Genomic DNA, 16,661 nt, shown 5'->3' on the forward strand with positions numbered 1-16,661 from the left:
TGAGATGAGCAGATTATCCTAATTAGCTGATAGGCCCAATGTAATCACAAGGTCCTTGGAAGAGGGAGGCAAAAGGGTCAGAGTCCGAGACGTGTCAGTAGAAGCAAGGTTGAAGTAATGCCAATGCTGGAAGGGAGACATGGCCAAGGAAAGCAGACAGCCTCTAGAACTGGTGGGAGAGGGAACAGATTCTCCCATGGAGCTTCCAGGAAGAATGGAAGCCTGCCAACACTTTGATTTTAGCCCAGGAGATCCAGTTTCAGACTTCTGACCTCCAGAACTGCAAGAGAATAAATTTGTGTTGTTTAGGCCACTAAATCCATGGTAATCTGTTATAGCATCATTAGGAGACATTGGGTCTTTAGAGTTATACACACACTAGAGGCCTGATGCATGAAATTCGGCCCTCACAGCCCTGGCTTTGTCCAGAAGGTCATCGAGACTGGTCATTCTGGTCTAATTAGCATATTAGCTCTTTATTATATAGGATAATCATCATCAGCCCTCTTTAGCCATCCCAAATAAACTGCTAATTTAAGAGAGTAGGTCTGCCATGTATCCTCAGTTCAAGCCTCCTAGCCCTGCTGTCCAAATTTTTAAGCTACATTCTGAAACTGCCCTATGTAGAAATTCTGGAGCTGCTTCTGAAAATTATGCGTGTATATCACCTAGCACAATGTCTGCTCCATAGTAAAGAAATATTAGCAATCATTAGTACTCTGCTGTTATTCACTAGTTTACCAAGAGAGATTGTGGTTTCCCTTCCCCATGCACTGACAAGTTCATAGAGATGGTAAAGAGCCTATCTGCTCTCTACAACGGTTCAAATTCACTGTTTCATCAAGAAGTTCACTGAATTCGAATAATGAATTTTAACTTTTAATACTTGCCAAAATCCATTCATACATACATTCCTAATTTGCCTTACTCTCAAAAATATTTAAAACTGCTAAATTTTGATGTTCTTTTGCATGTGTTACTTGGCTTTCTCACTTCTCTTTAAAAAATATATATTTTTTTAGTAATAATGGCCTTTTTTATTAGTAGATCAAATTAACAGATATCCCATAATTCCAAATTAGTGACAAACATGAACAGTATTTCATGATGCCCATAACAATCCTGCCTTAAAAATGAACTGATTTACTGCTAGAATTCATATTTGGGAATAAGGCTAAATTTCAGTTATATTAGTGAAAATAAAGATGTATTATTTTCCTCCATCAAATTCATGGATACCCCTAGGAAAATCTCAGTCAAAAACCCTTCCGCAGTTCAAATGAACATTCCATGATGTTTCTTTCCTGGCTGTGTTTATGGCGGTCATTGCAAGTTCTCGCTCGAAGCTTGTGTTCAGGACCCACTGATGAGAACTTGTTTGAAAAGCAAGTTCACTGATGCAAGTTCTGGTTCTCCTGATACAAACAGCTGCTGAGTTGTCACAGATGTGTTAAGGTGAACAATTCATTTTACTGACTTCCACCTCAGAGACCATCAGGGTGTGGCTGTGGGGCAGCCAGGGGTTGGGACAATGTGTCCACTGTGTTGATGGCGCAGTCCTGGGGATGGATCTCCCTGGCCAGCTGCCCCTTCTTCTTCAATGTGCAGGCCAGCGGGCACAGGGGCGAGATGGGCATGTACTTGGGCTCTGAGCAGTCCTCCAGGTCCAGTGGGTAACTCAGGTCCGAATCATAGGAGCTCAGGTCCCCACAGGTCACAAATGGCACAATGCTGCGGGTGGGACCATCTGATTGGTTGAGGCCTCGATTGTAAGAGGGGTCCAGCAGGGGTTTGGTCAGGTCTGGCAGGAAGCCCTCAGGGGGGTCATAACCCTGACAGACAGCGAAGGCCTCGCTGCTGGCCTTCCGGCTGCTCCTGGGCTTGGCACAGAGCACGCTGGAGAAGAAGACATGCAGCTGGCTGTAGATCAGCGTCACATCCCGGCCTCGGAAGATCTTGGCTACAAAGCAGCCCCCGGGCTTCAGGACGTGTGCAGCGATGTTCAGAGCGGCGAGGAGAAGCTGGGCCTGCAGATACTCATCAACCTCATGGAGGCCGGTTACATCGGGAGCCCCGTCGCACACCACCAGGTCCGCCGGGCAGCCCTTAAAGTGCCGGATGATGACCTCGGCAGTGGACAGCTGGGTGATGTCCCCCTGGATCTGTAACACACCTGGGAGCGGAGCCATAGCTTGAAGGTCCACAGCCACCACGTGGCCGGACCCCTGTGGACTCCCGATCTTCTGGCTCAGCACCTGGCTCCAGCTGCCCGGGGCTGCACACAGGTCGACTGCCCGTGTCACACCTTCAAAGAGTCGGAATTCCTCATTGAGCTGTAGCAGCTTGAAGGCACTGCGGGCGCGCCAGCCATTCTCCTTGGCCAGGCGGTAGTACACATCCCGCTTGTCCTTCGACGTCCGTCCCATCTCGCACACTGTTTGCCCAGGGACTTTGGGTCTGAAGACTACTAGCTGCAGCGACGAGGGTGAACTTCTCTCCTTTCCTCGCTGGCGGGACAGCGCAGTGGTGCCTCAACCGTATAGGCCTGGGCCCACGGGAGGAGTGGGACAGAGGAGTCCGGTCCACCCGCAGCCCCAGTCAAACCTGTGAGAAATCGCAGGGCTTCAGTTTCTGTTCTTAGTTGATCCGAATGCCTATGGCGCAGGCCTGCGGGCCGCTGCAGGTAGGCAAGGCTGTCAGGGTGAGGCGGAAACTGCGGGAGGCGCGGACAAACCGAACTTACTGCGCATGTCCTGTCACTTTGCGTCACCTTGCGTCACCTTGCGTGGGTGACGTGCTGAACGGAGAACTTTCCCAACATGCAAAGGGCACGACCAAAGCGGCTGAACGCTTCCAGCGGTTCTCAACCTGTGGGTCGCGACCCCTTTGGGGGTCGCCTAAGACCTTCGGAAAACACATATATAATTACATACTGTTTTTGTGATTAATCACTATGCTTTAATTATGTTCAAATTGTAACAATGAAATTGGGACTGTATTAAAGGGTCGTGGCATTAGGAAGGTTGAGAACCACTGGAAACATTTTTAAATGTTTTTTTGTGTTCCTGATGATCGAAGTAAAGATTTCATAGTGCCAGACTTTAAATGCATTTCCTTTTTACTATGTATACATTTCTTCTATGTATTAAAAGATTTTTTCTTTATAAAAATGAACAGAGTTGAAATCATATATATACAATTTTGCTATCTTTCATACATGTCATTATACACTTTTAAATCACATTTCCCATGACCATCAAATGGGTATTAAATTCTTAATGGCTTGCTAGTGTTGGATATGTAAGTTGAGTAGAATTCCTCCGTGTTTACTTTAAACTAGAATGTAGAGAGTGCAGGTGTTGGTCACAACCTAGGAGAAGGAAGGCAACGCACCCCGTGTGTGGCTATGGGTGTGGCCATTTCCTGCAGATGGGGCTGAGGCATGCAGACAGCTGTGGCGGGACCAGTGAAAGCCAACAGGAGTAAATGTTGCCTGCAGTGTGCCAGGGCATGCATCTGTACATCAGGGTTTTTAAAAGATCGGGATAATGATGAAGAGTGTAACACCTAACACCTATGCAACACGGTCTCCCTTGCTTGGTGCTGTTTCTGAAAGGATTTAGGGGGAATTCAATAACAAACAAGCAACCCAATGAAAAATGTGCAAAAAACTTGAGTAGACATTTCTCCACAGAAGACATAGAAATGGTTTATAAGCACATGAAAAGATGCTTGCATTTTAATCATAGTTTTCCTTTCCCCATGGCAGTGGAAGCCAAGATCTTGTCTGGTTTGAGAGAAGGTGAAGAAGGGTGACATATTAAAGAAAGAGACACTCCATACTCCACACATACATATTATATCCCAACCCCCCATTCTCTTCATTGTTGGTACCTTTTCCAAACCCCTAATTATGGGAATTCTCCAAGGCTCTGTCTTCTATCCTCTATGTCTCTGGCCTCTTACTTGTGATTTAGTTAATAAATTCATAGAATAGATAATAAGAGGCTATTCTAGGCTTTAAGGTGATAATAACATTAACATAGTCTCTCCCTCCCTCCAAGAGTTTCCTGGTTAGTGGAGAAAACCAGCATGCTAATTTCTATCCACCTTACATCTAATCCTCCTCCTGTGTTCTCTTTGCTGGTGATTGGAACTAACAACTACCCACTTCCAACTCCAGAACCCTGCAAGCCTTCCTCCTCCTGCTTTCACCAACCCCAGAACACCCTGAACCAGTCAGTCACCAAGTCCACTGATGTTGCCTCTAAACTATTTCTCAAATGTATTCCTACTCCCCATCCTATTTGCCATGAGCCTATCTCAGGACACACTCATCCCCCCTCTGGACCAAGACCTCCCAGCTGACTTCCCAGCCACCACAGTATCTGTCTCAAATGCCAGTCTGACCCTATTAATTCCCTTGATGGCCATGATCTACGGGAGAGTATCCACAGTTCTTAACATCACAATCAAGGGCCCTGATAACCTCACCCTGTCCATCTCTAGCCCTAGCTCCTCCTGCCACCATCCATCCCTTCCACTCTGCAAGGCCCTCTGCCGTGGGTCCCCCACAGGCTGCCATGCTGTCTCCTGGCTGCCTCTAGTCACTGTTTAGGAACACCACCCCCCACCCCCTTCCCACACACACACACATAATCAACTTGTATGGCCTCTGTGTTTCTATGGCAACCTGTGCCCTTCTCTCATTGTATGTAACTACCTGTCTCTCCTGCTGGTCTGAGAGTTCCTTGAAGACAAAGACCAAGCCTGTTCTTCTCTGTGTTCTCAGTGCCTAGCACATAGTAAGAGCACAACACGTGTCAGGCACTGTTCTAAGCACTTTGCACACATCAATTAACTTAATCCGCATGACGTTCTATGAGGAAAATGTTCTTATGGTGTCCATTACACAGTTGAGGACAGTGAGAGATTAATCAATTGGCCCAATACACAATAGGAAGCAGCAGAATTGGTATGGGAACTCAGGCAATCTGGCTCTAAATCACTGTTCTCATCTGCCCCTCAACTTACTACATGTGTTTGTTGAATGAATGAAAGATGATCCCTTTTCACCGCCCCATTACAATATGTCCACAACCAAATAAACAGTTCTCTCCCAATAGCTTCTTTTCTCCACATGTGACCATTGCTCCTCCAGTCTCAGAGAAGCCTTTAGTCTGTGACTTCCAACTCTCTCCTCCCTGACCCCATCCAATCTCTCATCATTCATTTCCAGGAGTTTTGCTTTGTTTTTCCTTGGAAACATGTGTCAGATTCATCTCAGTCTGGTCCTCATCCCTTCAGGCCAGATGTCCACAGCAGCTTCCTGACTGGTTCCCTGGCTTCACTACCTCACTCCATTGGAACCTTGGGGTTTACATGCATTTTATTAACACTTCACAACAGCTCATGAGCTCACCTCTGTTAGATGAGAAACTGAATAAGAGAAGCCAGGTTCAAACAGGGTTTGTCTGGCTCCAGGGACTCTTTCATTTCCAAAAAGACTGCTGACCTTGGTCAAGTCACTTAATCTCCAACAGTCTCAGATTTCTTAATGGTAAAATGGGGATAATAACAGTAATTACCTCATTGTGAGAGCAACTGAGACAGCTCAGTCTGGCCTGACACACAGTAGAGGCTCAAAGATCATCGGTGATTAAAGTTCACAACCCGCAGCGCATAGCTAACCCATGAGTTGGCTAACTGTTCTGACCAAAATGCTTTCTTGAACCATAGCTGAGAGGAAGCTGCCATACCTGGCCCCCGCTTTGTCCCTCAAAGGTGCTCCCTCCTGGGACGCATCATACCACTGCATGAAAAAATTACCTTCCCGGTGACTTGCAGAATGCTCAGCAAGAGAGAACACACTCGGGTCCGGTGGTAAGTGCACAGAATCGGCGAGTCTGTTCTGTCCAGGCTGTGTGACCACAGGAAATCTTGATAGCTCTTTGACTTCTCTCATCTACAAAATGGGAATAATAAATAATAATACACTCCTCCCCTAACTAATACCGAGATAATGCATCAATAGCTGTTGGTGCGTGTCCGGACACAGAGTAAGACCTAAAGGAGTTCTGCAACGTTGTCGTAGTCAGAGCATCTATATGGGCACGCTTTACGGTAAGTCGAGGACGAGATGGATTTAGAAATCACGTTATCAAATCAAGTATGAAAAGTGCATAGAGGAAAGGTGACAGGACTGTGCACATCAGGTACCGTCCCGTCACCTGAAAACCTACCTGTCTTAAGAGACGAAGCGGCCCCTCCCCCCTGAATCCTGAGAGGTGGGTCGAGAGAAGACCCGCCCTCCTCCGTCGCCGCCAGAGCCCGGCCTCCAGGCCCAGCGACACGAGCCCAGGCCCCGCCCATTAAGGGGCGGGGTATCCGCTGATCACGTGAGCGCGGGTGCGGAAGTGGTGCAGCAGGCGGCGTTGGTGGTTGGTCCGGGCCGTGCGTCTCGGGGGCGGAGTCAGGCAGGCCGGACCCGCCTGGGAGAGCCGGGGGAGGAGGCGGCCGCGGGGGCCGGCACCAGGTCTGGGATTCGATCTGCGGTCCCATCGAGTGCTGGACCAGCGGCCGTCCGGGGCACCCTGGCCTGCGCGCGCCCGCGGCTCTGGGTCACCCCGGCCCCACGCGCCGGCGGCTGCGGGAGGGGGTGAGGGAGGATCGGAGGGCGCGGGCGCCCTGTGTGCTGAGCAGGCGGGAGGCGGCCGGGGGCCGGGACGCCATGTCCATGGAGGACCCCTTCTTTGTGGTGAAAGGGTGAGTGTGGCCGAGGGCTCCACTGGAGGAGGAGGTGGAGATGCTGTCTGCCCGCTCCTCCCTGCTCTCCTTGCTGGAGGGGGAGGGGAGACAAGTTGAGGCTGGGGAAGGGACAGTGGGGACGGCTTAGCCTTCAGGGCCGTGACCAAGCGTCCAGAGACACCCCCTCCTGGATCTACCTGGACTGAGGAGTCCCAGCCCCTGGGGAGGGGGTCCCCTTTGGCCTGTGCGCTGCTGTGTAACTTCTGTGGGGGTCGAGTTGTTCAGCAGCTCTGCAGGTGGCGCGGGGGGGGTGGGGAGGCACGGGTCCCAGCCCAAACTGGGGCTCTAGTGGAGCACGGGTCTCTGCTTCGAAGGAGGGAAAACAGCATCTGGGCAGGAAAAGGGAAATGGCCCTCCTGAGCTTTGTAGTTGGCTTGGACGGGGGTGAGCTCCCATTGTCCATTGAGATCGGAGCGCCGGCCCGCAGACTGGTGGGACCACGACCAGCCCGGAGGCGTCCCGGCACGTTTGCAGGCTGGGAGGCGGGGGCAGGGCTCCGGAAGGCAGCTTAATTCAGTGGGGGAGTTTCACTGAGGAATGGGCCGGGAGGAAAGCAGTCGTTCATGCTCGGTGATGATGTTGGAAGGAAAACAAAATGAAATCGGCCAAACTAAACTTTCCTAGGCTTTCTGTTAGCACCGGGATTTTCCCACAGTGCTAAAGGAAACGAGTGCTTTCTTTCCAACTCCCCGCTTTCACCCCGACGGTTGGACAGGTTTGCTCACTTGTTTTTCCCTTTGAGCTGTCCTGACTCCATCTTTGATTGCTGCTGGATTGTATGGAGATAGAAACTTTAATTGCATTTTATTTCTGTATCAGCTTTGTAGCCATTAAATAAATGCAAGAAAGATGGATTCTGAGGTTGTTACAACCTGTCAGCTTTATGTTTTAAATGTCAAAACAAACAAATCTGACAACTGTCAAGTTCCCAGAAGGTTAGTACTAATAACCATCCAGTGTCCCTTTGCTTTCAACTAGTTGCTACTGGCTTCCTGTTTATGTAGTGGAGCAAGTTGAGCTGGTGCCTGGGTGTTAATTTTTTTTAAGGGGTCTTAGAAAAATGTAAATGGTACTTGAAGTGAAATACTTCATTAACCAAGATACAATAAAATATATAGTTATTGACAAATTCCCTAAAAAGGGTTTTCTTCACCTTACTCTAATTTGGATGGGAAAATGTTAAGTTGTAGATTTGTTTTTTAATAATATGTCACTATCTGGAAAATGTGTTATTTATTAAAAGGATTGATTTAGGGATTAATTTTTAGATGTTAAAGCTGTGTGTTTTCCCCCTGTATAAAAGTTCTTAAATGCTTAGGTTGCAAAGGTATCTCTGGCACTGGGGATCAGAGAGAATCAGAAATTTTTTGTTTGATTTTAAATGGGATTTGTGAAAATGTTAAATTGCTCTGCCATCTTGACATTTTTTATTTCCTGAGAGTATCCAATACAGTCTCCTGATGTTTGCTCACTGATTAGATATCACTGCTTTATTGGAACATTGACATGGGAGTTTTGGTTGATTTTGACATTTTATTGTCTGTAATGTGCCTGAAGGAAATGAGATTTTCAATATCTTCTGCTGTGCATAGGTAAAGTTAGCCACATAGGTGCCTCCAGACTCTATATGTGACAGTATTTGAGAAGCCATGTACTTCTGCTTACTAAAAGTACTGAAAATGCATCACACAATGTGGAAAAATTAAAGACGCCTAGATTGTGGCCCTTACCCCAGGAGCTGATAGTCTAATCTGAGAAACAACTGACCGTAAAACTTAAGTAGAAATGACAGGTGGCAAGTGCTGAAGTGCTGAAGTGAATACTACAGATGATAAATGCCCCAGGAGTTTGGAGAAAGGTGACTCATGAGGGATGGTTATGACTGGAAAAGCTTTTGGAGGCAGTATTAAGTCTTGCATTAGGTTTTGAAGGTGGGCAGAATTGAGGTAAGTCAGGCCTGTCTCATCTGCACTCTTACCGAGGAGTCTCTCATTGTTCTTCCTGCTGCCACTCTCTTTCCTCTTCCATGCACCCCCGGCTGTATCGGATCAGTTCTATCCAAAATACAATGGGAGCCACAGATGCCATTTCACATTTCCTAGGAGCCACATTAAAAAGCAAACATAAGCAGGCGAAATTAGTTTTAATGTCACCATCAGCCGAATAGGTTGAAAATATTTCAACATGTGATTGATCAGTAAAGATTATTAATGAGATCGTTAACTTTTTTTGAACTAAGTTTTCAAAGTCTAGTGTGTATTTTACACTTACAGCACATCTTAATTTAAATGCTAAGTTGTTTTTTTTTTCATGAGAAATACTTATCTGCGCTTAGGGTTTATTAAACTTAGCGTTGAGAAAGTAGAGTCACATACCCAAACGATTCCGAGCATACTTAACATTTTTCCAGCAACCGAATTACATATTAGTTTCTCAATTTAAATTAATTTAAATTAAAATTTTAGTTCCTCAGTCACACTAGGGCATTTTAAGCATTCAGTCGTCATGTGGCTTCCGTATTGGGCAGCACAGAACCCAAGCAGGGCTTCCGACTTAGTATCACTTAGCGGCTGCCTGTTGCCTGCAGAATAAAGCCCAAGCACTTCATGACCTTCATGACACAGTCTTATCTCCCCTCCTCTCACTCTCCCTGCCCCCATGCCTGGCCCAGTACTGTGACCATGACCCCAGTACTAGATGCTCCTACTCCACATGTGCCTCCTCTGGCTGATTCACCCACACAGCTTCCAGCATCTGGTGTCAGCATCTCCACTGTCTCCAGGAAGTGCTTGCTTCCCTTGGCACCTGTAATACCTTATTGCACCTCTTCCTCTGTCTTGCATTATTAGATTATGAGCTCTGAGGGTTGGGACTGTTTACTTTTCCTGTATTTCCAGCTCAGCACCTTGGATATGTTAGCATAAATGTTGAATGAATACCCTTTGGTGGTGGTGGTGGTGGTTCATGGGTGGGAACGCCAGCAGCAAAGGCCCTGAGATGAGCATTGTTTGTTTAGAAATCATCAAGGCAAACATCCCAGGTGGAGTAGGAAGTTTATTTGGGGAGTAATAATAATAATGGCTAACATTTAAAGGATGCCACTCCTATGCCAGGCATTGTGTGCTAAGTAAGCACTTTATAAGGATTTTCACTTCATGAGAACAGTTCTCTGATGTGGGTATTGGCCATGTTTTAGAGATGAGGAGCTGAGGGGGCACAGAGGAGTTAAGTCACTTGCCCAGGGTTACACAGCTAATAAGTGGTAGACCCAGGATTCAGATGTGAACTGCCTAACTCATACTGTTAACTCTTAACAGGAAGTACAAGGTAGGATAGGGTCAAGGAGAGTCTTATCTTGAGGCCACCAGAGATTTTTATAGCTGAGAAATTGCATGAAATCAGGGTTTCAGGAAGGTTGATTTGGTAATAGTGTTGGATAAATCAGTGTGAGGAAAGATGAAAAAGGAGGCCAGTTAGAAAGCTGCCTTACAAGACAACCCGCTTAGGTCCCCTCCCTGTAGTAGGGAGCTTTTCTGTAATATACCTTTACTTTCGCTAAAAAAGAAAAAAAGAGAGAAAAAAAGCTGTCTTATATATGCCATGATGACTGGGTGTTTGAGGCTCATTTTTTACACTGTTGAAGTCAGGAGTACAGAGGAGAAAAGCCCACAGCTGGAAGCCGTGTGAGGGATGGGGTGGGGTGCCGACAATTCACCGTGGTTTACACACGTGGTCAGTGGTGTAATTCACACCCCATGCCTGAACCTCCTGGCTCTGCCTATCACCTTTGGCTGCCTGTGTCCTCTCCCCATCCATCAGGGTAGCCTTACTGGTTGATCCTCCGTGTGTTCTCAGGTACTTCCTGTGTGTCTGTGCACCTCCCACATCCGGGTTACTCTGGTACAACTCTCTCCTGAGAGCTTTTCTCTTTTCTACTAATTACTGCACATCCCCCACGCATATCCAAGGTGCTGGGCGGGTATCTTTTCTTTCTCTTCTCCTTCCTCCTGCCTATAAACGCCTGGCTGGACCATCCTCTTCTCATCCCTCGTCACTCCTGACTCCACACTCTCCTTCAGTCCTATGTCCACTTGGTCATCATGTCCTATTGGTGCCATCACAAGGATATCTCTGGAATCTTCTCTAACGCTCTGGTTTTGGTTTGGTTCCTCTACCCTAGTTCATGTCCATGTCCTCTCCCACCATACTTTTATTTCCAGGTTCTCAGCTGTGGATCAGTGTTGAAATAATGGCATAAGTAAGCAGAAAAGCAAGATAGTAGGGGTTATGTTGTATTATCCTCTCACCATATCTTATCTATATACTAGAGGCCTGATGCACGAAATTTGTGCAGGGGGCTTGGCCCTCGCAGCCCCGGCCGAATAGGTCGTCCGGCTGTCTGGTCTAATTAGCATATTACGCTTTTATTATTATAGATAGAACCTTTTAGAGTATGAGCTCCTTGAAGACAAGCATTGTGCATCCTGTTCACAATGCTGAGAAAACTCTGTTTATCGGTATAGTCTCTGTGGAAAAAAAAGAATTCTTGTTGGCAGAGGAGCTTTAGTCCAGTACAATTGGATGTAAGTCATATCTGATTTCCTACTTTTAAAAACTCAGAATCAGATGTTTCATTGTAAAAACGTTACAAACACTGGTTATAAATGTATTGAATGCCTAATACTATATTTGGCTCCTGAGATTGTAGTCTAGTTTGGAGAACACTGTGCAGAATGGGAAGAGTGTAGGGGAAGACAATGTGCATTGTGTACAGTTTTGGAATGGAGCTGAGATGCTGTGGAGATTGAAAAAAGGAAAGACCCTGAGTGGGAATGTTGGTCAAGGACACTTTAGTGACGCAAGTAGGGTCTCAATCTGGGCTTAAAGGAAACGTCTGTTTTTCATTTGCAGAGGTGTAGGGACTCTCCCCGGCTAGGGAAACGCGCACAAAAGTCCAGAGCCAGGAATGAGAAAAGGGAGGATGCGAAGATGGCCTCCCAACTGAAACCAAATTTGTGTTAATGAAAAATCAGGTTGGATATTAAAGTCGGTCAGCTTAGGGGAAGGGGAGGCATGGAATACCCAGCTGAGGAGTTTACATTTAATATGTTTCCTATCATCAATTCTTAACCAGGAGGCGGTTTTCACTCCGTTACTGTTCACTTGCCTGTGGTCAAACAGCTTTTCAGGGCTCAAACCCAGGTGTTCTGAGTCCAGAAAGAAAATCCACTTGTCTGGAGGCTTAACAAAGATGGAATTGACTAGGTCTTCGTAGTGAAAGGTGCCTCGTACTCAGAGTCAGAAGGACTCGGGGCAGGCAGCCAAGATGGCTGAGCCCCAGTTCTCTTATTTGCTCAATGAGTGCAGACTAGTTACCTTGAAAGTTCCTTCCAGATCTCAACTCCAGTGATTGGGCTTAAGTAGAGGTTGTGCAAGGTGAGAAGTGAGAGGAAGAGTCAGAGAGGACACTTGTCTAGACAAGTTTTGAATCTTGGAAAACAGTGGCACTATTTACTCAAACAGGAAGTTAGAGAAGGAAGCAGATTTTTAACCCCCGTTTTACCTTTTTGTTTGAATACTTGCCTTTGTGTGTGTGTAGGGAGGACATGGTTTGTTTGGTTTTATGCAGCTAAAATATAGGAGTTGATCCTGGGTGAGTGGCTGGGGTCGGAAACGCAGTTGGGGAGTCCTAAAGGGGTCTTTTGAAACTGTGAATGTTGACGAGAACCTAGAAGCTGTAGAAAGACTGCTGAGGGGGAAACACTGGGGCCAGGTGGAGAAAGAGCAGAGAGAAAATTGGTAGAAACTAGAAGAGCACGCAAAACCAAAGGAAGTGAGAGTTGCAAGAAAATCAATATGAAGGCTGTTTTGTCTAGTGACTGAACATGAGAACGAGTTAAGTCACTCACGACTCGGACCTGCAGGCAGTGGTGGCGGTAGCCCCATCCCAGGGGAGCCGTGGAAGCAGCAGCAGGTTGAGGTCAAAACTGTAGGTAACTAAGTCAAGACAACTTTTCTTTTAACCCACAAGAGTAATTGCAAAATTACTGTTGACCCACCCGGGGTGGGATTGTGGGTCATGTGGTAAGTGTACACTTAATTTTAAGAAACAACCAAACTGTTTTCCAAAGGGCCTGTACCATTTTGCATTCCCACCACGAGCACATGAGAGTTCCAGGTTCTCTGCCACCTTGTCAGCACTCGGCACGATCAGTGTTGTTTTCTTCTTAAAGCCATTCTAGGTATGTAGTGGCATCTCCTGGTGGATTTAATTTGCTTTTCCTGATGACTAAATTGAGCATCTTGTCATCTCTGTCTTCTGTGGTGAAGGGACTGTTCAACTTTTTTTGCCCCTTTTTAAATTAAGGTTTTTTCTGTTAAATTTTGAGTTTTTAAAATGTATATTAAAAAGGTATGTCATTAGTTCGACGTGTAAAAGTTTTCTCCCTGTCTTGGTGCCCGTTTCCATATTCTATGGACAACATAAGCACGTGCACGAAGCACTCTTGCATCTTGTGAAATAGGCTGGCTGTCTCCAGGAAAAGCACTTCCCCCCACACAGAATCCCATTTTTATTGAAAGAATGACTGACAAACTGGTTGTTGAGACTTGCATATGTTCTCAGATCTCAAAATTACCTAAAAAATACTCGAGACATTTTCTTTAAAATGAATGGGGCAAACCTGTCACTTCATGGAAAACACCTGAAAATACTTTTGCAGATGATACAATTAGAGCTGACCTCCCTTTTAAAAAGAATTTTGGAAAGTTTTTATCAACTATTATTATCTTACAAATTCCCAATGCTTAAGTTTTTTTCTGATGAGATTGGTGGTGATATTACATGATTTGAATACTGTGTAATAAAATGAGTCAGCATTTGAAAGATCTGTGATACCCAGGAAAGTAATACTTTCCAAATGACCATTACATGATGTTATAAAATCACACCTGGGTATAAGATTCATTCCACATACAAGATAGAGCCATAGATTGTAATGTATGATACTTCAAAAAGTCTTTGATACAGTTCCAGGCTCCACATTGCAACGTTTAAGAAACTGCCATTTGCCGTGTTTTGGTCCACAATTACCTGCAAAAACTATTAAAATACTCGCTTTCCCAACTATATATCTACATGTGGCTGGATTTTATCATCTACTCAACCAAAATGTATGCCAAGAGACTGAATGTAAAAACAGACATGAGAATCCCATTTTTTTTGTGTGAAACCAGACATTAAAGAAATTTGAAAAAATAAAAATATTAAACAGTGCCATTCTTCTCATTATTTTTTTAGAAGTCAGTTTTTACAAAAGTGTGTTAACATGTAGTAAGTTCATTGTGATTTTTAACTAGTTGATACATTTTTTTTAAAATGTCTGTTTGAATTTCTATAGCAACTTAAGTTCTTTGGAGTCTTCAGTCATTTTGAAGAGTACAAAGGAGTCCTCAGACCAAAAACAACACACATGGTTGCTGCTTAAGTAATTCTGATCCTGCCTGGTAGTTGGGTGCCGGTGGTGGAGAATGTGGTATGCCCTCGCCTGGGGCTTCTTGGGTTTGAGGTTCTTAGTTCTCAAAAAGGAATTTGTATTTACTGTACAGAATTGGTCAATTTTACATCCTTTAAAATGAGATATTGGTCTAGATCCCGCTCTGTCTTCCCATTATCGTAGATGATGTCCCACACTTACAAATAAACCCAGTGCCTCGTGGTATGGGAAACCTCGGTAAAGAGCAAAGATAGTGGATTTACATCTCACTTCCTTAGGCCTTCCCCTGCTTGTCTCAAATGGAATTTCTCATTAGGACTGAAAGCAAAGGCCGATGGGAGAGGAACTACAAGAGCACTTGCCCAGCACGTAAACTGGGTATGAACATACCTTGGTAGATGCTTTGCGGGCTGTGGAGCTCAGTGATGTATTCAGCTTGGGCCCAGCAGCTGTATGATTCTCTACTGAACACTTATCCTTTTTGCTCATCAGTATTCCACAGACAAAATATTGTCAGACACTTTTCTTCATTTTTGTTAGTGTTCTCTCTTCTGGCACTTGAAATGTCAGCGGGAATCGGATGCATGCAAATATGGATTTAAAGCTACAGACAACAAACACCCTGATTGAACACAGAAGAATTGGTTAAGAAATGATAGAAAAATCAGAACCGATCTCTTAGTTTGGGAGCAGTCAAGTCATTATCTTTGTACACAAGAGACCATCTATAATAATAAAAGTGTAATATGCTAATTAGACCAGAGGGCCAAACAGCGGAACGACCGTCCAGACGAAGCCGTGCTGTGAGGGCTGAGCCCCTTGCACGAATTTCGTGCATCAGGCCTCTAGTACGATTATAAAATGACACCTTTTTTGGCTTTTATATGTGGTAGTGTTAGATTATAACATTTATCTAGTGGATTTTGACCCAATGGTGGGGGAAAAGTTTTTGAAACCTTGTGACATTATCTAAGGTAAAAGAATACTCGGTCACAGCACTTATGACCTAGTTCAGGGGTGGGCAAACTTTTTGACTCGAGGGCCACAATGGGTTCTTAAACTGGACCGGAGGGCCGGAACAAAAGCATGGATGGAGTGTTCGTGTGAACTAATATAAATTCAAAGTAAACATCATTACATAAAAGGTTACGGTCTTTTTTTTTTTTTTAGTTTTATTCATTTCAAACGGCCGGATCCGGCCCGCGGGCTGTAGTTTGCCCACGGCTGACCTAGTCTCTCTCTGATCCAGAAACACACGAATCTGCTTGACAGCATTGCTAAGTCCAGGAACTAATACTGTTGGGAATCTTCTAATGAGGTTTGGGGTTTTTAAATGTCCCCATTAAAAATCCTTTACCTCTAAAAGATTAACCGAGTAAGAGTAGCCCTTTTTACCTCCCCCTCACCTCCATCCCCAAGAAAATAAATGTTAATGGCTCTTCAGTTAATTTGTAGTATTGCTTCTAATACTGTGTTAACCTTAGTGTGTTCGAAGCATAATTAACTCTTTGTCCTTCTCAATCAAACTTGATATTAGAGCTGCTTAAATAATGTCTATTTTATTCTGGACCTGAGCTGAGAATATAGTACTTAGACTGTTACTTTAGAGTTTTGAACTTTGATATTTGCCCTTGAAGAACCTTCTATAAAGACTTTAAGACACTTTGGGGAATAGTGGTTGCTGCTGAGGATGGTGTGTGACCATAATGTTCACGTAAGTCATGCAGGAACTTGTTTATGGGACATGTTGTCTGTGACACTTCCACTTTCTACCTGATTACAGAGAGGTACAGAAAGCTGTCAACACTGCCCAGGGGTTGTTTCAGAGATGGACAGAGCTCCTCCAGGACCCTTCCACGGCCACAAGGGAGGAAATCGACTGGACCACCAACGAGCTGAGAAACAACCTCCGGAGCATAGAGTGGGACCTAGAGGACCTGGATGAAACCATCAATATCCTTTCCATGCTGTCTGTGCCATTTGGGGCAAACAGACTGATGAACACGTTTTTACCCAGATGTCTTATGCACGTACATTGGGCATTTCCTTTTATAATTGATTGATCTTGTTTTTATTTATATGCCAAGATCTTCTCTAGTGCATGGCGATCCTGCAACAGAGCAGCATAGCGCAGTGGTCATGGTTTGGACCTTGGAGTCAGTCTGCATGTTAAGTCCTGGCTCTGTCAGTTACTGTATGACTTTGAACACCCTGCTCTGTGCTTTAATTTCCTTTCCAGCAGAAAGTTAGGATAATAATAGTACCTAGTTCATAGGGTTGTTGAAAGTTTAACAGGCAGAGAGCTTAGAATGGTGCCTGACACACTGTGAGCTTCTATAAAAGTGTTAGCAGTCATTA

The 16,661-nt window shown here is 45.2% G+C and overlaps 1 protein-coding gene and 1 pseudogene across 1 annotated transcript in view; one reads left to right on the forward strand and one right to left on the reverse strand.

The window, feature by feature from the left end:
• Nucleotides 1-793: 793 nt before the first annotated feature.
• On the reverse strand, nt 794-2,781 carry LOC132221320 (putative tRNA (cytidine(32)/guanosine(34)-2'-O)-methyltransferase; annotated as a pseudogene).
• A 3,702-nt stretch (nt 2,782-6,483) lies between these two features.
• STX6 (syntaxin 6) overlaps nt 6,484-16,661 on the forward strand; it is a 29,638-nt gene continuing 19,460 nt past the window's right edge. The window contains exons 1-2 of the mRNA XM_059673898.1: nt 6,484-6,765; nt 16,087-16,256. Coding sequence (XP_059529881.1) covers nt 6,731-6,765; nt 16,087-16,256 — 205 coding nt within the window. The 5' untranslated portion in view covers nt 6,484-6,730. The remainder of the gene's footprint in view (nt 6,766-16,086; nt 16,257-16,661) is intronic.

Source organism: Myotis daubentonii, chromosome 18 (assembly GCF_963259705.1).
Source record: "Myotis daubentonii chromosome 18, mMyoDau2.1, whole genome shotgun sequence".
Taxonomy (NCBI): Eukaryota; Metazoa; Chordata; class Mammalia; order Chiroptera; family Vespertilionidae; genus Myotis; species Myotis daubentonii.